A 26,709-nucleotide genomic window follows, 5' to 3' on the forward strand; every position below is an offset into this window, starting at 1 on the left:
AACCATAAAGATTCACGCCCCTCTGTTTGCTCTGTCATCATTCCCCCCCCCCCAAACTCCCACATGCTCTAATCTAAAGAATCACTGGGGGTGGTTGTGTGGAAGGCTCAGTGTGCAAGTGCTTTGGTACACAGGACTGTACATGGATCCCCATAGGGTCAGGCATGCCATTCAGTCTGTGTTCCACCCCACCTCCCACTTATTCAGCTTGCTTGTGTGAATCAGGTTCAACAGGCTCAAGCGCAAAAATCTGCTAGTATGGTACATGGTTGCTTAGTCACTGTGGTTTCCCTCTGATTACCCCAAGGATTCAACTTAATCCCCCCATATGCCAGCAATAGAGGGGGCTGTGCCTTTCATTATTTGCTCAGGCTGTGTGGTTTGGTGAGCTAGAGGACCTTTCTTTATTTCTTTCTGAGAGCCAGCGTGGGGTAGTGGTTAAGAGCAGTTAATCTGGTGAACCGGGTTCGCTTCCCCACTCCTCCACATGCAGCTGCTGGGTGACCTTGGGCCAGTCATACTTCCCTGAAGTCTCTCAGCCTCACTTACCTCACAGAGTGTTTGTTGTGGGAGAGGAAGGGAAAGGAGATTGTTAGCCGCTTTGAGACTCCTTAAGGAGAGTGAAAGCGAGATATCAAGTCCAAACTCTTCTTCTTCATCTTTCTTTCTTTCTCAATAAGGTTGTGGATTCAAATTCAACCAGCCCCTCCACTCCTTTCAGAAGAAGTGGGACAGAAGCGTATATACCATAGAATCTACCTATTGGAAAAGGAAGGGAGAACATAATAGAGTTCTGTACATCCAAACACCATTGTTGTTTGGAGGGGCAGTTGTTAGCAGGCAGCTTAATAATGGATACAAGGAAATCTCTTCCTATAAAGAGTACTCGTTTACAGGGCTTAAAAAGAGGGCTGGACAGAGTTGGGAGGACAGGTCTTTTAACAGCTATAAGCCTTCATCCTCAGCACCTGGTACTTGAATGCATCCATACCTCCATGTTCCAAGACAATGCCAGTTGCTGGCAACAAAGAAAGTATTGTGCTTGCTTTCATTCTGTGCTTTTAAACTTCCTGGGTGCCTCTGGTTTGCCATCATTGAAAAAAGGTGCTGAAGTAGATGTACTTTTGGTGTGATCTAGCAAGGCTTTTTTTCTATCTGCTTAAACAGTTTCTGTTTGTAGATGTTCTTCAGGCTAGGAGTCATTATTCCTTTTAAGGTATGGGATGAGAGGCCATGGGGAGGAGTATTGGGATTGGAGACTTTTTAATGTGTTTTCTCCACCCCACCATCCTCATGCCCAGGAGCTGACCACTGTGCGTGTCCAAGATCCTCGTGTCCAGAACGAGGGCTCCTGGAACTCGTATGTGGACTACAAAATATTCCTCCATGTAAGTATGGCAAAGCTGGAGCTGGAAGGGGTCCAAAGAGCAACAGCTAAAGAGACTGGAAATATGGCTTGTCATTTCATGTAGAAAACATGTGTAGAACAAATTCTTCTTCTAACAAAGCCATCTTCACCTAGTGCTGAAATGGCCACCTCTGCTACTTCTTCAAACTGCTGTATAAGTGAGAGTGAAGGTGAAGGTAAAGGGACCCCTGACCATTAGGTCCAGTCGTGACCGACTCTGGGGTTGCAGTGCTCATCTCGCTTTATTAGCCGAGGGAGCCAGCATACAGTGGTCATGTGGCCAGCATGACTAAGCCGCTTCTGGCAAACCAGAGCAGCGCACGGAAACACCGTTTACCTTCCCGCTGGAGCGGTACCTATTTATCTACTTGCACTTTGAGCAGGGACTGAGCAATGGGAGCTCACCCTGTCCCGGGGATTCGAACCGCCAACCTTCTGATCGGCAGGTACTAGGCTCTGTGGTTTAACCCACAGCACATCCCACATCCCTATAACTGAGAGTAAACTGCCTGTATTCCAGTCCCTCTGGCAACTGCACAGAATTTGGAAGAGAAGTTAACTTTGCATCGCGGGCAGGCAGAAGGCAAGAGACAGCAGGAATTCTCCTGCTATTTGTTTCTTACCTTTTCCAAAGCTCTGCACAAGTGAGACAAGACTGCAAGAGAGCCCATTAGCAGGCACAGAGGGAAGAATGATACAGTTTCTCTTGCTTGTGATGGAGTTTGGAGAATGAAAAAAAGAGCAGGAGAAAATCTTGCTGCTTCTTCCCTTCTCCAGGCTGCAGTGCAAAGAAGTCTGAAAGAGACTTCTAGGAGTCATGGGTACTCTCCATTGGCACCTTATATTGGTCCACACAGCTCAGTATTGTCTCCATTGGCATGCCTCTGCTTGGAGATGCCGTGGATTGAACCTCAAACCTTCTATGTAGAAAGCAGATGTTCTGCCACTAAGCTACAACCCTAATCCAGGGATTGTGCTGGTCCTTATGCTATAACAGAGTGACCTCTGAGAAAACAGAAGCTAGCCATCTCTGGATTAGAGGATTATGTGGAGGATGGCTGGGAGTCAAACTATCTTGGGGACCTTACCTGCTAGTTTAGAGGCTGGACCACCAGATCATGTAGATAAATAAGGGATGGCTAGCACAATGCACCCTTCATGTTACCTTTTTCTGCAGCATCTGACTGACAACTGCTAGGCTAGATGAATCTTTGGTCTGATTTCCCCTAAGACAATTTTTATTTGGGCTCTCATCCCACTGCCTGCCTTGGCTGATCAAGTAATAATAATAATAATAATAGTCACATTTCCAAGGCCTCAGTTGTAGGTACCTCTCTGAGAGGCAGAAGAAAATGTAAGACAAACAGATCTGTTGCTAATAGTTAAAGGACAGTAAACAGAAAAATGCCATTCTTTTAATACCAAAAAAATCAAATGGCAAGCATGCTCTTTGCTGACACAGTCTCACCTGTTGGTCAATGCAATCTTTAGTTCAGTCATCATAATGATTAAAAGTTTGCATCTCCAGTTCTCATGGCACAAAGTGTCTACAGTGGTACCTCGGGTTAAGAACTTAATTCGTTCTGGAGGTCCGTTCTTAACCTGAAACTGTTCTTAACCTGAGGTACCACTTTAGCTAATGGGGCCTCCCGCTGCCACTGTGCCGCCGCCGCATGATTTCTGTTCTCATCCTGAGGTACTACGTCCGGGTTAGCGGAGTCTGTAACCTGAAGCGTTTGTAATCTGAAGCGTTTGTAACCCGAGGTATCACTGTATAATGCTAGTGCGGCTTTAACAAAATGGCCAGCAGAGGGAGGCAGCTTGAAAAAAGAGCCTGAGATAAGAAAATGAAAGGGGGGGGGGAACGGAATCTCAGAGCAACACTCTCTCTTCTCATTATGCAGACCAACAGCAAAGCCTTCACAGCCAAGACATCCTGTGTACGCAGACGGTACCGTGAGTTTGTGTGGCTGAAGAAACGGCTGCAGAAAAATGCCGGCTTGGTGTAAGTGTGAAATGGCAATCTTTTCAGAGCCTGCTGTACCCTGTCTGCTAAGCCTATGAAAAACGTCACCAGGATAGGCAGGGCCTATGCCCCAATATAGCTCTGTTGAAAATAAAACTAGTTGAGGTTTCTAAATGCATTTGTTTGAATGGAAGCCTTTAAAATGTGCCTAATGAAGAGCAGCTCATTGGGAGAGCACATGCTTTGCATGCAGAGGATCCCATGTTCATTCCCTGATGTCTTAAGTTAAAAGTGATCTGGACTTAACAGTGCTGGGAAAAGGATCCCCTGCCTGACACCTTTGGAGAGCTGCTGCCAGTCAGAGATGTTACTGGCAAGAAGGAGCAACAGCTACCCTCTGAATAAGGCTGCTTTATATATTGATTTCTTTTGTTAGAACTTAGAAGAGGCTTGCAATTTACCTTTTGCAAAGCTCATGTTACATCTATTAACTTGCAGGTGAGCCCAGCTCTGCTACTGATCTAGCATCTGCTCTGATACTGATCTAGCATCCTGAAACCTACATAACTTTTCTGCAAATCCAGCTTGATAATTTAGTGCTGAGGACCATTCAAAGACATCAGCTTCACCTTGCAGAAATGCTGAGTTTTTCGTAAGGGGACCCGTCATGTGCTAACAGCTCCTGTCAGTCCTGTGGAAGATGTGCATCTCACTAATGTGCTTTGACCAGTTTCATTGCCAAAATCAAAGGAGTCGTGTGAGAGTTTGTGGGAAGTCATTTTCATTCCTGACAAGAGCAAAATGCAGGAGGTAGCTGATAGAACTAGTAGTTTCCAGAGGGTTCCCTTTTCAATAGTGCACAACAAGCTCTTGGAATATAGTCAGAGACTGGAAGCATCTCTTTTCCTATTAATGTGCATGCAACTTGACTGGAGTGTCTTCATTCTTATCTTTCAGGCCTGTCCCAGAACTTCCAGGGAAGTCCACCTTCTTTGCAGGCAGCACTGATGAATTCATTGAGAAGCGGAGGCAAGGGCTTCAGCAGTTCCTGGAGAAGTGAGTAGAAAGTAGGAACGAAGGTGGGGGAGGGCAGAGTTATGAGCTTGGATGCTGTCATACATTTGGCAGAAATGTGGGTATATGTTGGGCTTCTCCATAAGAAAGAACGTTCCCATGAATTGTTACATTAATGTGTTCCATTCCCCATAATCTGCCCCTTTCTTTTCCCCTTCTGGCCTGGGATAAGTGCGTTTAGCTTCCGTTGCACTTCTTTTTTAATTCTTACCCTGTCCTCCTGTTAAGAAGCTTTGGGTATAAGGTGGGGTCACCCTGCTTTATCTTTGAAAGCTTTCTGTAAGGTAGCCTAGGCCAGAGAGAGACAGATGCCTTGGCCTAGGGTTACCCAGAGGACTTTATGGTGGAAGGTCTTCTCCTAGTCCAATACATTCACTTTGCTATCCCGGCTCTCACATGTGGAGACTGACTTAGAAATGTAGTTGGAGTGAGCAGCAGTTAGCCCAGAGTGAGGGCAACATCTCCCTTCCTCCACTTGGCTGATCCCCACTGCAAGGAAGGTGCTCTATTGTGCTGTCAGGGGAAGCGCAATAGCTCAGTGGTTGTGTACATGCTTCACATGCAGCAGGTCTTGGATTCAGATCCTGTAATTTCCAGGTCAGCCTGGGAAAGACTCCTACCTGAATGCAGGAGAGCCATTGTCAGTGGACAGTACTGAACCATTGGTCGGACTTGGTATAAGGCAATTTCCTGTATATCTCATGGCCCTTTAAAACTTGGAGAGTTAGACAAGCCAGCTCTGTGGTGCTGTCTTTCAGTATGTGGAAAATACAACATAGCGGTTATGTGTTGCGTTTCTCCTGGCCTCTACAAAGATGGTGTGCAGATGTAATCATTCAACCTGAGTATTCTCCAGGTGTCTCAAGCAATTTGTTGGAAATAACAGTTTGAGAAACATTATATCTATTTATTTTTAAAGAATAGTTATACCTTACATTTGCACTTAAAAAAAACCTGCCACAATACCCAACGTGACTTCCAACATGTTTTAAAGTAGTAATGGGTTAGATCAGGTTGGGGAACCTATAGCCCTGCTGTACTGTACTGTACTGTGGGATCACTTGTAGCTAAGTAAGATTGTCTTCCATACAAAGGCATCGCATGGAGAGTGCAGTGGGTGCCGTGTCCCTGGGCGCAGTTTTGAGAGGGGGCGCAAACAGGCACCCCCATAGCAGGCTCCTTCATAGGAGCCTGGTTCTGCACCAGGAGCTGCCCTCTGGCTGCGGTGCTTGTGGCTGGCACAGCTCCACCCACAAGTCAGGCCTGACCTGGGAAGGAGAGCAGGCGAGTGGGTGGCAGTGCTGTCACCCACCCTCCTCAGCTGCGGCACACCTCATGCCCAGCAGCAGCAGCTCTCCCACTGGGTCATGTCTGACCCTGGCCTGACCTGGCAGCAGAGAGCAGAAAGAGAGTGGGTAGCAGCTTCCCTGCCCCTCTCCTACATTGAACTGTGGTGCATGGGAGGGTGCCCTCCACACCCCGTGCACCTGCCCCAGGCAGTGCGGGCACACGCTCTGCCACTGCTTCCATGAATATGGTCTTAACAGTTTGTCTGTGGGGGGCCAATTCTGGATCCGCACATCCTTCCACAGCGGGGACATAGGTTTCCAGGTGGGAGTAGATCACGGTGAGGATTTGCCAAATGTGCCTTCCACTTAGCTCATTTCTCCCTTTCATCCTGAGTTTGTGCCTCTTCAAAGTCCATGATGCCTTTGGTAGAAGCTGTTCTTCAACTGGAGCACTCGCAGGCCAGTGTTTCCCAGTTGTCAGTGTTTATACTGCATTTTTTGAGATTTGCCTTGAGAGAGTCTTTAAACCTCTTTTGTTTAAACCTCATCATGCTTTCCATTCTTAAGTTGGGAATAAAATAGTTGCTTTGGAAGACGATAATCAGGCATCTGAACAACATGACCAGGCTGCTGGAATACAACTCCCATGAAGTCTTAACTTGATAGTGGAACAGGACTGTCCCTACTATTAGGCTGAGAGGTTGTCACTTTGAGCAGCAGATGCTTGGAGGTAGACAGCCTTCACTGAACCCTATGATTGCTCTCTTTTGTAGGGCAGACGTTTGTGTGCATTTGGCTTATCTCTGACTCCCTTAGCTAGCCTGCCAAAAGCTAAGACTTGGCCAAGTGGAAGAGAAGGGCAGGAAGGGCTGCTTGATGTGGGAAGAAGTCCTAGGGAAGGCTCTCTTGTACAGAAATAATAATAATATAATAATAATTTATTATTTATACCCCGCCCATCTGGCTGGGCTTCCCCAGCCACTCTGGGCGGCTTCCAAAAAAATATTAAAATACTGTAATACAGAAAGCATGGTTTACCAGGCACTGTTTGCTATCCCTTTGGTTTGGTACTTACTACCTTCCATTTTCTTTTTGAGGGTGGTACAAAATGTTGTGCTCCTTTCGGATAGCCAGCTGCACCTCTTCCTCCAGAGCCAGCTCTCTATACCAGAGATTGAAGCTTGCGTCCAGGGTCGGGGCTCTCTGAGCGTCACAGATGCCATTCTCCATTACGCCATGTCGAACTGTGGTTGGGTGCAGGAGGAGGACAGCCATACTGCTTTGCTGGCCAAAGGGGACTTCAGCAGCAGGTAATCGGAACTGGGTGTGTTGGTGCAGTTTGTACTAGATGCTGAAAACCCTGAAGCGAATCTAGAATGAAAACAGTTCCCATCTGGGGGAAAGAGCTGGATTGGAAGAGAAAGGTCAGTATTTGAATGGGAAATCAGTTGCGTATGAGCTCTGCTCCCGTCTCTTCTCTCTCCCAGAGACAGGGCAGAAAAAGTAGAGTAGTGCCACAGATTCCAGGAACATCATGCTTTCCACCTCCTCCTCAATCAAGTGCCATCAGCCTCGTTAATCAAGTAAGCAAGGCTTGGACATCACCAAGCAATTAACCACCGCACTACAGGCTTTTTCAGTAGTTGGATTTCATCATTTCCCATAATCTTAAAAAAACAGTTATGGTTTTGAGCCAAAGGGGGGTGAACTAAATTCTGGTCTTGAAAGCTTTTTTCTCTTTCAGATGTAGTTTTGTTGAATTTGTTATAATACGTGTGTGTGTGTTTAGTGAGGTTTAAGTTACCGAGTACAGTATTTTCTGCACTATTTTCCTGCTCATCTACAATTGTGTGCCGTTCTTCCATCTCCCGCTCTTCCTTAATTCACAGTGGTGCTTTGATGTTAGACTGGCTATGGTTCTTAACCAGTCAAAACAGCTACACCATACTTCCCAAGAGATAAACTGCAGCATTCTTCCATATCACACAGGATTCCTGGGTGCGCCATTTGAAAGTGTGGTGCTTTGTCTCTCTAAGCAACTGTGTGCATGGGGGGGGGGGGGCAATCCTAACCATATTTCTCAGAGCAGGGGTGAGCAGAGTTCATGCTTGCAGGATCTGTTTTGGTTTTTACTAGAACCCCAAGATCTAACAATCAGAGTCAGGTACAAAAAACCCCCATTGGAATTAAATTAATCTGTTGCCAGAAATTTGTTTTCAGTACCAGAACAGGGGGGAGGGGGTCAATTTCTTGTGCCCTCTTTCCAGCTTTCTTAATAACTGGGGTGGTGGATGGGAGTTATTTGGTTGTTGCCATTGTTAAACAATTGGAAGCCAAAAACGCTTGCTGACCTACTTCAAATCACCTAGAGCTCTCCCAGGAGATCCTGATGTGCCATCTGCCCACCTCTGTCTTAAACGATACATTGGCAGTGTAGGTGTAAATGTGTTTGGTCTGATTCCAAACCAAGGAACTCTGGGATGTATAGTTCTGTGAAGGAACCAGAGATTGCCAACAAAGTATCATCTCTCTTCCCTTCCTTCCCCTTTTTCTTGAAACCCAACCCTCCTTTTCTCTTACCTCCTTGTTTTGAAACCCAACCCTCTTTTCCAAAAGCTCTGTGGAATCTCACCCTCATTGGAGTGACATCAGCATGGAAGACAGCCAGTTGGAGAGCCCGGATTCTGAGGAAGAGGAGCCACTGCCGGTTGACACCGTAGCATCAGCTGACCTTGTCAAGGAACAGTGAGAACAAGAGGGAAAAGGGCTCCTTCCAGGATGTGCTTGGAGCTCTGTCTCTAGCCCTTTCCTGGAAATTGCATTGCCTGTCAAAACTCCAGGGTCCAACTCCTATGCTGTAACTGGTGACCTGAGTGGGCGACCAGCCTGGACCAATGCCCAAGAGGCTGAAGCTCACGCCTAGGAATACTGCAGTAGCTGTAAATTATATGATGTAGCTCCTGTTTCTGCAGCCTGATCCTGCCTTGTAGAAAATGAGCTGGCTTCCAGCAAGGGCATGTCAGCCTATCACTTCTTATCCCACCTTCTGTAGATTTTGGCAAACAATCCTACGCAGGAAGCTGCTCAGTTTTGTTTTGGCTGCGTTCCCTTTCTCTCCCTCCTCCTTTCCATCGCTGATAGTGTTTCTTGCAGAGGCCCAGCTGTCTTTGGTTACCCTGTAGGCGTGTCAAAAACAGTTCGCCTGGGGTTGGACTTTCCTTTGTTACAGAGAGCCAGAGATCCCACCTGCTGGCTGTGGATGCCAAGCCCACATCTGGGTTTCCCTGGCGGAGCTGCATGCAGCTGGGATGAGTGGCTGGGCACCCTCGCCAGCTCATTAGCACCAGAGCTGATTCTTCTGGTTAGAGGGTGCGAGTGTTAAGAACATCGAGGGGGAAATGAGGAGGTTATTCTGTAATGCTCTTGTATGTTTGATGCATGCAACCCATCATGTGCTCTAGAAATAAGATGACCCCTCCATACCCCCACCACTGTGTATCTTTGTGAGGGTATTAAATAATTTCCTTCCAATTGTCATTGCACAGGCAGAGGACCAAAGATCTTATGGAGATCCTCTGACTTGCCCATTCTCCTTTGGGTAGAAGATAATGCAGAGCTAAAAGAAATAGGCTGGGAGGTCTGCATGAAACATCTCTTACTTTCTCTTTTTCACTGTTTCTTCTCCTCTGTCTCCATTGTCTCCCAAAGTTGGGGGGATTATGAAATTAGGCTTCTGGTGATACCCATACACTTCCCCGAAAACCCTTTTTAATGAAAGTTAGGAAGTTTCTTGCCCTCCAACATCAACTCTGGTGTCTGGGTGCTTTCTGCTGTAACTTGCAGATTCAGTCTGTGGCCTTTGAGTTTTGAAATGGCAGAGAAACTCCTCAATTAAAGTGCTTTGACCTTTTTTCAGATCTTTTTCTCTCTCCAAATATTTCAGTAAAACAAACATGCAAGTAGAACTGCTATCACCTGAAAACTCTGGTCATACGTTGCTTTTAATCATTCACTCTCCCACTCCCCAGTCTGCCACCCAGTTATGACATATTTTCTTTTTAGATGTGGAACTGAGGAGGGTGCAGAAAAACAAGAGAAGCAAGTGGTCCTCTCTTTCAAGTTCTGGTGGTGTATATAGAATGGTGTGTATAGAAAGTAATAATGGAATATCCTATTACATCCATCAACAGACAGGCCAAGTTCAGATATACATCTCACCAGTTGTTGACTTTCCAGTCATTTTGACCTTGGGATGTAAGCTGCAAGGCCCTCTTCACAAGATCCTCTTGCAGGATCTTATAGCACGGAGATCATGGGAGCATCCATGTGAGGGTGGTCAGTGGCACCTGTCTGTCCCATTTTATCGGAGTCCGCCCCCTTGAGTACTGATGAAGCAGGAAGGGATTTTGTTTCATTCATGCACACTCCCTAGCAGCCACAGATTGCAGCACTGAGAAGGAGATCCCTTGCTGCAACAGGTGCACAGTGAGAACATCCTCTAAGATACTGTATATGTGAATCTTCAGAAATGTGTATACTTGCAAAAATAAAAAAGGATAACATTTCCAGTCAATGTCCATTTACCGTGCTTTGCTTTTTACCCAACCTGAGAATGTTTGATTTAACCAAAATGCAGTTCCCTTGTGAATAACCTCTGCCAACCTCATCCCACACTTGTAGCACCTATCATACTATGCATGGATTGCCAGTGGATAGTTCAGGTGCTTGGCTAGGGGCATGTTATAATAGGAGGAGCTGGAGCCAATCCAGGTTAAATATTATTATTATTTAGGAGACATGGGAGACTTCAGTGTCCCTGGTAAGGTTTTGGTTAACCTTTCACTAAAGGCATAAAAAATGGGCAGCCCTAAATAATAGGGAAGGTCTCTTATGATATTGGGGCAAACAGGAGAGTGTTTTGGTGATGGGGTGATCTGTCAGTTAGTTTTCACTTGGCATGGATATGTTTCCTTGGCTGAAAGACTGATATGTCTGGAGGTAGGAAAAGGTTTTACTGGCAAGTGGGATAGGTCATGAATCTGGGATTTTAAAAAATCTTGTAGCAGCTTTTGGGGATCTGTGGCTGTCCAGATGTTGTTGAATTCCAATTCCCATCAGCCCCTACCAGCCATAATTTGCTTAGTAAGCTGTTTTCTGTCACGAACTTGGCCTCTGCTTGTGGCATGTGGTATTTTGGATTACGTTGGTGTTGGTGTTTGGGCTGTTGCTGGATACTAGACTTTGTTTTGTAGGGATTTACACCTTAGTCTTTACTTCTAGACTATTTCAACTTGATGTTTCATGGCTGCACAGCAGTTAAGAGACAAAAGTCCCCCAGTTCAAATTTCAGCTTGGTCAAGAACTCACTGAGTAGATTTAAGAGATGGTATTATTCACTGAAGGGACGCGGGTGGCGCTAAGGGACGTGGGTGGCGCTGTGGGTAAAAGCCTCAGCGCCTAGGGCTTGCCGATCGAAAGGTCGGCGGTTCGAATCCCCGCGGTGGGGTGCGCTCCCGTTGCTCGGTCCCAGCGCCTGCCAACCTAGCAGTTCGAAAGCACCCTCGGGTGCAAGTAGATAAATAGGGACCGCTTTCTAGCGGGAAGGTAAACGGCGTTTTCGTGTGCAGCTCTGGCTCGCCAGAGCAGCGATGTCACACTGGCCATGTGACCCGGAAGTGTCTTCGGACAGCACTGGCCCCTGGCCTCTTGAGTGAGATGGGCGCACAACCCCAGAGTCTGGCAAGACTGGCCCGTATGGGCAGGGGTACCTTTACCTTTACCTTTTATTATTCACTGGCCTTGCCTCTCTGCCTGTAACATAGGGATAATAATGCTGGCCTTCCTTACTAGGGATGCTAAAGATTAATAAGATCATGTACATGAAGTGCTTTGAACATTTAGGTACAGTGCTATGTATCTATTTAAGTTCCTCTATATTATTTCAGCTGCATAGTTGCTGCTGCAGCATGGCTCCTTTTCATGCCCTTCTGGTGCCAAAAGAACCCAAGGTCATGTGCTACTTCTGACACAAGTACTTCTGATACAGTCTTGCTGTCTTCTGTTAGAGTCTTAAGTTAGTGGAGCACTGTAGGAAGTAGTCATGCGGCTGAGGCTATATCAGACTAGGCACTCATTATTACTTTAAAAAATTGAGATGCGATACCTCTGGAGGCCCTCCACCACCACCCCCCAATTTCACATCTCCTCTGCCTCTCCTTAGTTATGGCTTTACATTGCAGGGGGCTTTTGGGCCTTGTGTGCCGCAAAAGGGATCAAGCCAAATGCGCAGGTGGAGGGTGGGCAAAGAGGACTTTGAAACCTACAGAGGAAAATTCTCAAAATGTCAAAAGAAGTTCACTTCAAAAAACAAAAACAGAATAAACCTCTCCTCACTAGCCAGATGCTCACTAATGACAGCTACTCTCCTGATTGGCTGGGCTGCCTCATGAATATTGATGAGAGCGCATGATCCAAATGGCGCAGCTGTGCAACCACCTGCCCTTGCCAGCTCAGCTTTCGAAGCTTCCAGACAGTCATTCGGAGCTGTTCGGAGATTTGATTTCCCACCCTCCTGAAAACTCAACACAAGTCTTCCCTCCCCTTTCCGCATGGTGCTCTCTCTCTTCTCGAGTGTATTTGGAGAGAGATGATGAGACAACCAGTAGGGAACCAGTGCAAGTTAGGCAGGGCTTCATTTTATGCTCAGGTTCAGACCAAAAACACTTTTAGTATCTATATTGCCCTACAGATTCAGGACAAACCAAAGTTTGTGCAATCAGTAGTAGACATGTTGTAGAATGTGTTGATGGCTTTTTGGCTTCCAAGCACACAGCAGAATGAGGTGGCAGAGTCCAGAGATGCACTTCAGTTTATAGGTGCTGGTGATGCTCATTTTCCATTGTTCCTCCATGCAAAAACAACCAACGCAACTCCTTGGAAGAAGAACAGGAACACTGCCAGGAGAGGCCTGCACTGTAAGTTATTGACATGCTAGCTTTCTCCATGCAGGGAGTCTTATTTTCTAAGTGGGGGAGTATTTTTTTCCCAGCCCCCTCCACCACAGTCTGAAGTAGTACAGTCCAGAACTCTTACCACCTCATTCTGTGTAGTTGAATGGCTGAGTTGGGGCGGGTGTTACCTACTTGGTATAGGAAACAAGGTGCTCACAGCATGAAGAGTGAACCCACATGTATTCAAAATGGGAGTATACTAATTTATGTAGGACGATCTGTGGCTAGCTATGAGCTGTGATTGCTGAATGGCACACCTCATGTTCAGGGTCGGCATATCTGACTACCAGCTGCTGAGGGCAAGTGAGGAATGGTGATCTCTTCTGCATCCTGCTTGAGAGTTTCCTAAGGCAGCTGGCTCGCCATTATTTAGAGACAGACAGCCAGGCTATGTAGATCTTGATTTGATCTAGCAATGTAACATTTATCGTGGCATTCACTGGATTCTCATTCTCTGATACTTTCCCTCTACAACTGTGAGCTGGCTAGAGAGTCCTGGGTATGCAGAACACCTTTTCCTTCCCCATGGTGAAATGGCAGCCAGTCCCTAACAAACCTTGGACAAGGTAAAAGTGAGCCCTGGTGCCTGTTGCTTCACAAACCAAGAATTTAAATGAGACCTTGAGGGGAGATTCAGCAGCGCTGAGCCTTTGGCATGTTTGCAACAGGAGGGCCAAAGCTAGGAATGTAACACTAAAACATTGAACAAGAAACCCTCTGAGCATACTGAGTGCATTTTAAGTCTGCATGGTAGGTGTGGGGAACCTGTGGTACTCCAACCGTTTGACTACAACTCCCATAATCCCTGATCACTGGCCATGCTGGCTGGGGCTGATGAGAGTTGGGATGAATTCCATTTAATGTGTCTAGTCTCAATACAGCCGGGATTAAAAGGCAGGGATTGTAGATCTAGGCAATAATAAGTGCAGCCGCCCTTTGCCTTTAGAAATGGTGTAGTACAAATGTGCAGGGTTGAATGTGTTAAAGGAAATGGTTCTCTGCAAGGAGTGCCACAGCAATATCAACATCTGCAGGCTTTATTTTTAGGTTAAAGCTGGTTTAGCCTCCCTGCTGTGCAGAGATCCATTTAGTTCCTGTAAGGGACTAACTTGGCCTGGAGGTTCCTTGCTTCTTAACGAGATCTTAGCTCAAGTGCTGGCTTTCCCTTCTCCTTCTCAAGGCTCCCTGGATAACTTCAGCACAGATTGTGTCTATCGCACTTTCAACGTGGGCTTATTCCAAGTCCAACCATGCTGCTTGGCTATTTAGGGAGGCAAAAAATATATCCTGCACATACTCAAAGCTATTCTCTCTCAATTCAGTGAGGTTTGCACTGGAGAAGTTGCTGGCCAGACTGCTCTACCTTCCACCTTTAATGGGAGCCCCAAAATTTGCCTCCAGAGGAGAGTGCCTCCCTCTGTTTTGTTGCAGGGTTGTCTCTGGCTTTCTGGCTCCTCCAAACTCTTGCTATTTCCTCTGCTGAGAGATTGGGGAGTGGGGATTAACACCCTTGGAGCTGCAAGCTGTTAGCCAGGTCAAGGCTTGGAGTTGCAAACATCTCTCTTGGCTTGTTTCTTTTCTTTCTTTCCCCGCTGCCTGCATGATTTCTGGCGGAGCATCATTAAGGCTCCCCAAGTCTCCCTGCCTTCTGCTCCATTCCGAGTTTCTCTTGGCAGGCGCCTGCCCTTAAAAAAAAAAAAAAAAATGGAGAAAGTAATTTTTGCTGTGCCTGCCAGCAGCCTGGAATTTCAGGGTGGTGATTAGGGGGAAAGGAAAAAAAAGGGGGGAGGGAGAGGTTGAGTGCTGTGCCTACTGCAGGCTCATTAAGCTCAGGGTTGTGGGGCGGCAGCTGCGGATCGAGATGTGGGCAGCCATCTGAGACGCGGGAGAGATGCTTCTTTCTATCAAGGCCTGGACACGAATCCTGCACCCTTATTCTCCACGCGCCACCTCTTGCCAAAAGTAAAAACGGCAAGAAAAAACACCAGGCTCTATTTGAACTGGGCTGACTGCAGATCGTCCTTTCAGCACTGGATTTGCAGCCGCACAAGCATGTGAATTAGAATATGCAGGGGACCCCTGCTACTATTACGCCCTCCCCATCAAGTCACTGCAATTTGGGTCCAATATTCTAAAATAAAGGGGAAGTTCAAGATGACCTTGAAGCAGAGCTTTATTTGAGACAGTTTTGAATAGGAATCTTGACCCTGCAACATATGAGTCAGGGATAGCCAACACGCAGCCCTCCAGATGTTGAACTATAACTCCCATCGTTCCTGACCATTAGCCATGCTGGCTGGGGCAGATGGAAGTTGGAGTTTAGCATCAGTTGGATAGCACTACATTTGCCATCCATGATACAAATTAATAATGAAGATGAATGCCACTCTGCATATGCTTCAAGCGCCTTTTCTTCACAACCAAGAACCTACAATCTGCTCCTTCTAATCTTGGCATTAGAAGGGAAGGCTTCCAGGCCAATGAACATAGAAACATGGAACTGTAGAGTTGGAAGAGACCCCAAGGGTTATCTACTACCTTAGCCCACCCTTTTTAAAACAACAACAACAAAAGAAGTGCTACCTTGGTTTTACTGCTTGGGATACTAGCTGTAGATAGATGGGGACCTCCTTGGGCCCAGGGCTTGGTTCCTAAAAGGGAGATGAAGGATTCAGACCTTACTGGGATTTATCTCCTGGGACCTGCTTCCAGAGGCTTATCTTACAAATGTGCAGGAGGGAGCTGGCTGCCTTTACTCATTTGAGCCACAGCGCCTTGCTAATTGCTACAATGCTGTGGAAACACCAAGAGACGCCTAGTTCCAAAATGAGAAATTCACATTTATGATTTCAAAGTTAATTAACTAGCTATGGGCAACCCTCTGCATTATCGGACTAACAGCAGTGACCAATCCTACTAGGGTGTTGCAAGGATCACGTGAGGTCCTTGAAACACTCTATAGACGTGAAGTTGTGTTACTGAGATGAGAAGAGAGCCACATTGGAGTCAGCTTGCCAGTTTGGCATAGCTAATCATTTTATATGGTGCCATAGGAGCCAGCTCGGGGGCTGTAGGGGCTTTAGACCCCACAATAAAACATTTGAGGGGGCTGGGCCCCCATAAAGTTGATAGGCATTCCCACTCAATTGGTGTGTGTGTGTGCGTGTGCATGCACTGCATCATGTAATTATGTGGGACGGGGCTTACCTGGGCCTGCACAATATTTTATTCAAGTTGGCACTCCTGCATGGTGCCATTCCACATGCAAAGTACTTTGTAAACTATACGGTATTGCTGTTCTTTTAGGATTTTTGTGAGCAAGGCCAACATGAGTCTTATATTACAGAGCAGGGATCTGAGCTTTGCCGAAGCTCACACCATAGCTTTGGTGCAGAAGATAAAATCTATGCATGAAGAACAGCAGATCCCGGCTCAGCTCTTTGAGATGTCCATGTAATGGGGGCTGGCAGGGCAGAAGACAAGGGAGATCAGAGGCAGGCGGAGCCAAAGTGAGTGACAAGTGTATCTATTCTGTTTCTTAGTAAGAAGGCAGGCAGGTGGGGGCTGGCTAATGATAGACTGGAGATTAGTGGAGCAGTGCTCTCCTTGCCCTTATGGTCCAGCCTTCACTGGGCCCATATATGCCAAGCTTGTGCCCGAAGTGTGAAGTAGCCCAGGCACTAGGAACACGGCCTTCTCTAGAGTGGGGTGACTGGGTGCAGGACATGTTCTGTTCCCATGAGATGATAGGAAAGTTTTAAGAAAAGATTCTTACAATTACTTTGGATTATGGGAGGCAGTACTGCTCAAGTCAGTGGATCTACAGAGCAGGGGTGGCTAATCCCCAGTTTGGGGTGTGTGGTCTGGCTTCGTAAAAAAAATAAAAATCATTTCACTCTCTAAGAACCAACCAAGTTTAGGAGCAGTGGCAAAAAGGGAAACAAAAATAAGCAGAAACAATGTTGTACAGGGCACAGTGCCTACGTAATCATATCAGCCATTTCATGAGGGAGAAGGGGTGATTACCCTTCTCAGCTGATCTGCGCTGGCCAAGTGTAAATGTGACCCATGCCAAAAAGGTTAGTTACCCTCACTATAAAGATTTCCTATGTAGTAGATTTTTAATTTAATTTTTATTTTTAACAGCTTCCGTCCAAAAAGCTCCTGGCTTATTATCTGTCCTCCCCTATTCACATTATCACTAGGAGCTACTGTAGCAAAGTGCCTTAGAGACTTGAGTTGCAAATAGGAAGACCTTAGTTTAAATTTCACTGCAGCAATAAACTCTGTGGAAACACACTCTCAGCTCCCCACACCTGAACTATGTGGATTAATAGTACTAACCTACCTAACAAGGCTGATGCATGTGGACACAAAAGTGCTGTGTGCATGCTAAATATTGTTGAGAGCTAGTAAGCCTTGATGGGCAGAGGGAGGAGACGGATGCCAGTCATTTTGCCAATTCCCCGCCTTAGCCACTGCTGAGGCCGCAGACCTCAATGGGAACCACAGAGAATAAAGGCAGCCCTGTGTTCTGAGTCTTGGTCATGCTAGAATATGAGAGCATGTTGGGAGTGTGAGATGGAATACTGGGAGCTGATTTACAAGAAGATCAGACTGGACACAATCCACACTGAAATGAAGCAGATGTGCTCCCATTTATTTCAATAGAGATTTTGCGGGAGAACTTCTCAGTGAATTGTGCCCTTTATTTTTCCTCTGCTGGGCCACACAGTTGTGCAGAAGAGCAAACAATTTGCGGTAGGCAGCGATCCCTGCCTCCTGTGAGTTGAGAGGTTCAAATATGTCTTCCCAATTAAAGCACAGCTGTTCAGAAAGAAATAGAGAGGGAGAGGGCTGGTGGTGGTGGAGCTGCTGTCTCTTTAAAGAGCCCTTCTAGTGACTGATGAGGGTTGGAGAGATAGAGCCAGGCAGGCCCTGATGAAACACTCATCGCACAGCTAGAAAATGACTGTAATTATGAACCAGTCCCTGCAGAAGGATGAACTCCAAGTTTGCTAATAACCCCGCCAGGTGCCTCTCTCATCTCTCTCCATGCCCAAGTGGTCTCTGTGGCAGCAAAGTTGGACTTACAGAAACTGTAGGCAAATATTTCCTAATGAGAGGTAAATTCCTTCCTTCCTGCAACTGGACCATCCTTGTCAGCAGGATTGTGTCTGTTTATGTCCTGCATCAAAGTAAGAACTGAATTGTTATCTTAAAATGTCAGACCACAAGGACCATCAAGCCTAGCACCGCCTTCAAATAACAGGCAGCCAGATGCCTTAGGGAAGCTCACACACTGAGTATGCTGAAGAAGACAGCCTCTCCCCTGACTTGCTTTTTGCCTCCGGATCTGATAATTAAAAGTACAAGTGGGACTTATGCCAAAGATTCCAGCCATGCCCTTGTCAAGGATACTTCATTCCATTCCTCCTCCAACAGTGGTCAGTCAACATCCTAAAGATGGTGTGTGCTTCTGCCATCCTTTGGGTTTCTCCGAGTGTGTAGATAAGAACATAGGAAGAGCTTGCTGGATCAGGCCAATGGCCCATCTGGTCTAGCCAACCAGATGCCTGTGGGAAATCCCACAAGCTGGATTTGAGCACAAGAGCACTCGTTTCCTGCAACTGGGATGCCAAAGCATTGCTGCCTTCAAATTCTGCTGTCCTGACTACATCAGTGTTTGCTGTCAGGTGTATGTAGAAGGGATAGGGGACCTCTCTATCTGGTTCTCAGGATCTGCCCCCAAGCCATAACCTCTGTCCCCAAGCTACACCCTGCTTCAGCCCTACGTCATACCCTCCTTGAGTGTCATTGCCTGGCTGGTATGTGTTCTTGAATTTTTATAATGCCTGTCAGTTATTTCACAAAACTCCAGTTTCCAGAATATGTTGAAGCTATAACAGTTACTCAAGTTTGAAATAACTTTTTTGTAAATGTGGAGTTGTGGACACAGCTTATTACCACAGTAAAGCTAAGGATAACAGCAAATCAGAACACGTCTTGGCACAGTGCAATGTTTACTGGAGTATTAAACATAAACACTAAACATCTGCTGGGACTCTAAAAATGAATTCAGTACATAACAAAATAGATGACATGGAAACAAACTGACCTTTTATATTGAATCACTCATAACCCTTTATTGAAATACTGAAAAAAAGGAAATGTGTTAATGAATTTTTGTTCATTGTTGCTTATTCTTTCTCTCTAATTGCTATCTGAAATAGTTGCATTCACATGTAGCTAGCCTGAGCTCAGAAGATGTAATGTTCAAATAGGTTGAACATTCTTCACATTCTGGTTTCTGAATGTTCCCATTCTTAATGCCCAATCTGTATCCATGCTATGGAAACCCTCTAAAAGCTTGACTACATTTCAATTTAAATCAATTGTTACGATTTCCCTCTCTCAAGGAACTCTGGGAAATGTAGTTCTGGGAGATCTTAAGGCTCTAAAAGAGAATTATCAGTATCTTTCCAAAGTGGTAAATTTCCTAGGCTATGTTGGCTAAGATCTTATAAGCCATTTAGTCCCCCTGCTTAATGCAAATAATCTAAAGCATTGCCAAGAGAGTGCTTGTGTTTATGTGAAATAAATGTACATTAAATTTCATATGTTGCAGTATACATGCCGTCTTTGATGTGGATGTTATTGCACATCATATGAAGAGACTTTAAAGTCTGGGTAAGAAGAGGAATCTATTTTCATGAATAGGATAGTGGGTTATTTTATGCATGTTTCAGCACCCTGGAGAGTTCCTGTTTACTCCAGTTTCTCTACCAAACACTTGTCAAGAAGACCATGCTGTAATAACAACATGTAGACCAGCCAAGGGCCCATGTAGCCTTGTCTGCAAAGTGGACAAGTAGATGTCTCGGGGAAATTAAATGGGACATGATGGCAAAATGCACCACTTGTTTGTCCAAAGCAAGTTGTAATCAATTGTATACTATCAGGAGAAAGGTGGGATATAAATGCAATAAATAAATAAATGAATATGTGAACATATTTTACTTTATTTTATTTACTTTTATTTTATTTTATTTATATCCCATCTTTCCTCCAAGGAGCTCAAGGTGTTGTACAGCTTTCCTCCACCTCATTTTATCCTCACAACAACCCTGTGAGGTAGGCTAGGCTAGGACTGGCCCAAGGACACCCGGTGAGCTCCATGGCTGAGTGGGGATTTGAACTCAGACCTCCCAGGTCCTAGACCAACACACTAACCACTACACCACACTGACATGAAGGTAGTCTAGTTCACATTACTCAAAGAATTGCGTTCTGCATTTTCTAAAACTGAAATTTGGTAAAATGTCAGAATTTCTGAAAACTTGCAATTTTGCTTTCAAATATGACTTAGAAGGATTATTTTAAAATCTTAAACCTCACGTCCCATTGGTAGATTCTGGGAGGAATGTGAAGCTTGCCAGATTTATACCAAGGCAATCTGATGAATGGTAGCTCTGTGTGTGCATCTCATATCCCTATCTCCCTTTCCCTTATGCTACTAGCAAGTTACCCAGGCAGAGTTGGAGGACTGAATGGGAATGTGGGAAGTGTACTCAGCACATCTATTTTGTGCCATGTCACTTCCGCACATGTCCACATGTTCAGACAATGATACAGGTGAAAAGGCATCCAAGCTACTTTTAGCCCTATGTGTGTTGGCCGTGATCAAATGGGACTAGATTGCTCTCCTTGTTTCTGCCTCAGTAACAGTGAATGTTGAAACAAAATCATTTGCAAAGTCCTACATGCAAATTCAAGTTAGAGGAATTTGCTTAAGGCGTTCCCTAGTTAGTTTCAGTTAAGCCATTTTGAAACCAAATGTAAAGGCTGCAATTTTGCACACAGTTGACCTACTGAGAATCTTACTTATTTCAGTGGATTTTAAGTAAGCTGTGTGCAGGTCACAGCATAGGTTTTCATCCACGAAGCACGTCCATTGGATTTGTCAACATGAAACACTATCTTTTCACATGTCATCCCTGGGGAGTGTGGGAGGGGAAGAACTCCAGGTTTGCTACCACTGGGAATTTAGATGTACCAGGTGAGCAGTTAACTACCGCCATCTTGTGGCTTCAATGACCTCTACACCTGAAATATGATGAGAAACAGCTTTCCGCTGGCTGGCATCACAGTGTGGCAGATGGTTTGCAGTCTCATAGCTCAGCTATGTCACACCCTGGAGGTGTAGTTTAATAAAACTCACACAACTAGATCCATTGTGTCAGAGAGTGAGGGCTCTGCCACCTTTATCCCAGAGATCCAGGTGTAGGCAGGCAACCTTCCATGCACTTGTCCTGGATGTGTTAGTTGCAACATTTATTCTGAGCCAGCAGCTCTCAAGGGTTTCAGATTGAGGTGTCTCCCAGCCCTACTGAGGGATGCCAGGAATTGACCCTGGAATCTTTAGCATGCAAAGCAGCACAAAGATTTCCTTTCCACTAAGATCTGCAAGACACTCTCCATCCATAGGCAAAGGGCTCCCGTGCACATCAAGTTTGAAGTCCAACACTTATCACTCTAAAAAATAGGAATCGCCTGCAGTGGCATTTTACATTGCATTATTAAAGCTGAAGCAGATCAGTTTTGGGTTTCCATCAGATTTTGGAGCAAAAAGCTAGATCTTGAACAAGATGGGGGCTAGGAGTTTGGTCTAAATACCTATCCATGAGTTGTAAGTCAGATGGATTTTTTTTTCTTTATATAGTATTGCTATATTTATAGCTAGCCTGTCCAACTTGTGGCCTATCCAGGTAGGCAGCTAGCAGCCATGTATGACAGCCAAACAGGGGCTCAGTAAACCTTTTGTCTTTGCTGCCTGCCTGGGACTTGAAGAAAACAGGTCAGTCAAGCAGCTTGCTGACAAGGCTGTGAGGTGTGTTCACCTGGAATATACAGGCCTGTTCTGTAGGAGTGTGTGTGTGTGTGTGTGTGTGTGTCTGCGTGTCTGCCAGATTTCTTATTAAAACGCGTTCCCACCTCTGATGCTGCAATAAATGAATAGCAACAAAAATGAAACATTTATTTCTTTTTTACCCAGTTGTCTTTCAATCTTTATGTTTCTCTTAATGTAAGTAGCGTATATTTATTATAAGCATACTTAATATTTTAAGCATGAATAAAATCCAAATTACTCTGTTCTAAATGGAATCTCTTCAGCCTCCCTCATAACTTTTATCTGGGATTTGGGAGTTTTATTCTAATTATACTGTATTCTGTACTGGATGTTTTGGCCTTTGGCTAAAGCAATAAAACTAACTTGACTAGCTGATAAACACACACACACACACACACACACACACACACACACACACACAGAGAGAGAGAGAGAGAGAGAGAGAGAGAAACTTCAGCACAATAAACACTTTCTAATCAGCAAATGACAGAAGTATTTATTCTGAAATATTGTCAACGTTGAGTGTTCTGCAAAAGCAAGTACTGCCCCCACCATCATGTATGTGGAATGTTTGGCCACCTTCTGCTGAACAAGAGCATGTGCCAAGTGGGGGGAAAGTACTACAGCAAAAGTCTCTAGAGTATGAAGAACTCTATCTTAGAATGGAAAAGGCTGAAGGAACAACAGGAGAGGAGACTGTGCTTCTGCAGCAGATTTAATGTGGGTTGAGGACATCTCGTGTGCACATATTTTTCTTAGGAATTGCAAAGAGGGGTTCTAGGAAGTGTTTCTGTTGCGTCAACAATGCAAGGGACGGGAAGAGATGAGACCCAGGTTATCTAGGAGGGAACATAAAATAAATGTGAAGATGGTCATTTGGGAGGAAAAACTATGAAAATAGAATGATCAATAAGGTGGCCAACCCACAGCCCACATTCAGCCCAGGTTTTTTGTTGCTCCGCAAGACCCTCCCACTCCATTTTTTTTTAATTGACAATATTTCATCAGTCTTGATGTGGACCCCTCCGTTTGTGACGTCTGGCGAATGTTGTGCTCATTGTAAATCAATCAATCTCCACAAAAACGGTCCTGGACTTGCTGTTATGTATGTCTGAAACACAAACTTCAAAAATGGGTTTTCATTCTAGGTAACTAACCCACTACATCCAGCCTTAGGGTACTGCATGCCCCTCTGCTCTTGGTTCACAAAATAAGCCCTGCTTGGAAATTTCAAGTTATATGAAGAAAGCCTCCAATTTCCTTCTAGAAATGAAAAGCCTACAGTGAATACAGTACAGGCAATCACTTGCCACAAGGCACCAGCACAAGGAATGCTGAGCAGTTTGCCCAGGGCTCATAAACGATTAAAGGGCCTATGAATCTAGTCCCAGACCTGGCATAATTTCCAACTCACCACTCTTGGCTTTTGGGAAACCAGCAGGGAGGGTAAATTGAGGAGTGTGCAAGTGACCTGAGTGGATCTGGCACAAAGCCTGCTCACCTGCTTGCTGTAATCTCAGGACTCTGGATATCAGAGGAAAGTGTTACAGGTTTGAAGGTGCTAGAGTTTAAGGCTTGCAGTATTAAAACCAGGAAACAGCCACACTCATGCACATTTAGGACAGATCCATAACTAGACACTTCCAATCCTTTAATTAGCATGTGTGAGAGACCAATTAAGTTAACTTCCTAAACTGTGTATTAGACTCCTCGTGAATCGGTTGAAATTAACATGTGTTAGAAAGTAATTGAGTCAGGCATATTTCCCTTTGAGGTGTTAGCCTAGGGTAATGAGTCATCCACACAACATGAGGATCAAAGGCAGTGGGACTTCTGCCTGCATTAAAAGAGACCAGTGTGAAGCTGGGGTGTGACTTGAGGGAGCAAGGCAAGCTGAAGGGCAAGGATGCTGATGTGCCTATGGAGGAAGCAGGACCCACGTCTATATATGTTGTATATAAACCATGTATCAAAACCATATACCATATACCATAAAAGCAAAACGCAGACTCAGGGTAAAGAGCACCAGGAGCTACCTGGAATCTCACACTGCTGTAGAGATTGGGGGTGGCATGTAAGCAGAGGCTTGACAACCATATGTCAGGAGTGCTCTGATGGTGTTTCCTGCTTGGCAGGGGGTTGGACTCAATGGCCCTTGTGGTCTCTTCCAACTCTATGATTCTATGATATTTATCATATCGCAGACTCATATGAATGTTCTTAAAATGTAACACTGGATCAAGGATCCAGCTTGTGACAGAGTAGTGGGCTTTTGCTTGAGCAAATCTGGTACCCAGGTCCAAGCAAACATGGAGCTAGTCTTGCAGTTAATTAAACAGTGGTGGCCAATTTATTGGACTAGGGCACCCAAGCAAAGTCCAAAGTATTTCTTAATTCCACTGCAGCATACACTGCACCCCACTCACATGCCTTGAGGTGGCCTTGCCTCTAAGTGTGGGGAGCGGGCAGGAAATCAGACCTGACTCCATGCTACAGTCAAGCCAATGAGAATCTACTGCCTGTGCCACTTGTGGCACCTAGGCTACAGATTGGTCACTCATTCTGTAAAATTTAAAATTGTATTTTGACATAGTTTGTTCTTCTACCTTGACTCCTACATCTTTTTAGCACCTTTGTCTAACCAGCTATTCCTCCCCTAGCCTTGCCTTGTATAAATGTGCTCCCTGCCAACACAGTATGACCTTACTGAATTCCACTTCACTCTTAACTCAAAATTCACCTAATGAATCTTAATGCTTTCTCCTAATGTGGAGACTTCCTGGCTTGCTCCAGCAGAAAGGAGAGGCCAGAAGATGGAGCCAGAGACAATATTCCTCCAGGTTTAATCCAGGCTTATGTAAAAAGACAATCAAGAAACATTGTGTGCAGTGCGTTTTTAACAAACTCTCTGTTAATGTTTCAGATACCCAGCCTGCTCTTGGGCTGGAGAATATCATCCACAATAATGAAAGGATATGGATCTCCCTACTCACTGTTCAATTTAAGCAACATCTCACCATAACACAGCCTCAGAATTTGTTTTTGCCAGGGTTCAGAGACCTGGAATATTCCACATATAATAGAGACAGGAATGTCTCTAAGCATGGTTGAGATTTCTTTCCTTTGCTATCTGGTATCCGGGGCTGTGCTTCCAGATCAGTGGGCAGCACTGCCAGACAGGGATAACCCTCAACAACCAACAACTGTATGATCATCCTTGTAGTCCCATCCTAAAAACAACTGTCCCAAGACAAACCAGTGGTTCACAGAGCCAATTTCCCATTAGTCAACAGCAGATAAGACCTGAGTCATTACCAAGGTTCAACAAAGATAGAAAGCAGTTTATATATTATGACAATTATATTGGGCCAGCTTATATGGCTGTGAGAATATGCTATCTTTTGGAGTTGCTCAATAGTTTTCATCAGGCAGAACAGAAAGGTGGCTGATTCTCAGTTAATTACCCAACAGTTCATCTCTGCCTAGACAAAACAATTATTTGCAAAGGGAAGTAAAATTGTTTTCTCTCTATAGTTGAGAATAAGCCATATAATACCTCTGCCTCTCATCAATGACTAGATCTTTAGGGATCTTCAGAAACAGATAAGTTATAGAAAACAAATGAGCAATTGCTGAGCTTCCCTCCATTTTCAACTGTCCACCATTTTGGAGCATCCCTTCTTTCACCTTTCCCCCCCAGCTGGTGCATTCCCTTCAACACAAGTAACAGCACCACCTCCTGGTGGTTGATTAAAATCACACTATGTGTTTCATTTATCTTAAGTGCAGTTCAGTTAACTCCAAGGCACCTCTGAGGGAAGACTTATCAGCCGATGAAACAGTAATGGGTTTGGCAAGCAGCTGAGGAATGCAAAAGGAAAGTTCCTTCAAAGTTTTTGACTTGCCATGAGAAAAGGCAGCCACTTCAGGTGATGAATTTCAGGTGCCATTAAGAGCAACGGAGTGAGGGCCAAACTACATACTAAGTGCATATTTGAATTTGTCAGTGTCTTTAAATAGCAGCTGCAGGTTTCCCTAATCTCAGTAATATGGCAGGAGTGATAGGTATTGTGGGGTGGGGGGGGCGACAGCATTTTTCTTTTCGGAACAAATAGTAGTTTGTGAGGCGGGAAGAATTTTAATTGGAACTGTACTGCCTGTGCTGAGGCCCCGATTCAAATTGATCGAGGATGGGGGCTTACCTGCTATTTAAAAACACATGCCACACATTTATTATAATGTGTAGCTTGGTTCTGAGAGATAGACGTATCTGAGAACAGTTCTCTGGCAAGTTCTAGTGCAGGCATAGGCAAACATGGCCCTCCAGGTGTTTTGGGACTACAACTCCCATGATCCCTAGCTAACAGGACCAGTGGTCAGGGATGATGGGAACTGTAGTCCCAAAATATCTGGACGGCTAGGTTTGGCCATGCCTGTTCTAGTGCATCAGCCCCACTGAAGTGAGTAGCAACTATTCAAGAGCATCGTATGGAGACTGTAAAGGAGAACTGTCCCATGGCAGGCGATTAAACCTGAAGGAGATCCGCCACAATCGTTGCCCAATGATATGAACTCAGCCTTGTCTTACCTGCCATTCATCTTTCCACATCGTAGGCGGGCATAAGATATTCCTTTGGCACAATCCCCACCATGCTGTCCAGCTCTCCGACCCACCAGCCATACATGTTGTACTCCTGGAATTGAAGTAAGAACAGCATTAAGTGAAATAGCTGGATGAAGGGCCTTGATGTCATGGGCTTAGACTCCTGCCTCTGCCACAGAAGTTGAGTTTGGTTTTGATATCCCGCTTTATCACTACCCTAAGGAGTCTCAAAGCGGCCAACAATCTCCTTTCCCTTCCTTCCCCACAACAAACACTCTGTGAGGTGAGCGAGGCTGAGAGACTTCAGAGAAGTGTGACTAGCCCAAGGTCACCCAGCAGGTGCATGTGGAGGAGCAGAGACGCGAACCTGGTTCCCCAGATTACGAGTCCACCGCTCTTAACCACTACACCACACTGTCACAGAACTTGTAAGAACATAAGGGACTCC

The 26,709-nt window shown here is 45.3% G+C and overlaps 2 protein-coding genes across 14 annotated transcripts in view; one reads left to right on the forward strand and one right to left on the reverse strand.

Moving 5' to 3' along the window:
• Window positions 1-26,709, reverse strand: part of SKAP1 (src kinase associated phosphoprotein 1) — a 344,210-nt gene that overhangs the window by 5,940 nt on the left and 311,561 nt on the right. For 12 of the 13 annotated variants that reach the window (XM_083709717.1, XM_083709713.1, XM_083709707.1 and 9 more), the window contains 2 exons: window positions 26,247-26,352; window positions 22,128-22,497 (listed from right to left, as the gene is read on the reverse strand). In XM_083709717.1, the coding sequence (XP_083565843.1) occupies window positions 26,254-26,352 (99 nt within the window). In that variant the 3' untranslated portion in view covers window positions 22,128-22,497; window positions 26,247-26,253. Of the gene's footprint in view, window positions 1-22,127; window positions 22,498-26,246; window positions 26,353-26,709 lie in introns of those variants that run through there. The other variant, XM_083709712.1, reaches the window with a different exon arrangement.
• SNX11 (sorting nexin 11) lies at window positions 11-10,310 on the forward strand. The gene is made up of 5 exons (XM_083709914.1): window positions 11-1,388; window positions 3,313-3,413; window positions 4,332-4,430; window positions 6,835-7,047; window positions 8,354-10,310. The coding sequence occupies exons 1-5, from the start codon at window positions 1,224-1,226 to the stop codon at window positions 8,484-8,486; spliced, it is 711 nt and encodes a 236-aa protein (XP_083566040.1). The 5' UTR covers window positions 11-1,223; the 3' UTR covers window positions 8,487-10,310.

The sequence above is a fragment of the Podarcis gaigeae genome, assembly GCF_964106915.1.
Source record: "Podarcis gaigeae genome assembly, chromosome: 13".
NCBI lineage: Eukaryota > Metazoa > Chordata > Lepidosauria > Squamata > Lacertidae > Podarcis > Podarcis gaigeae.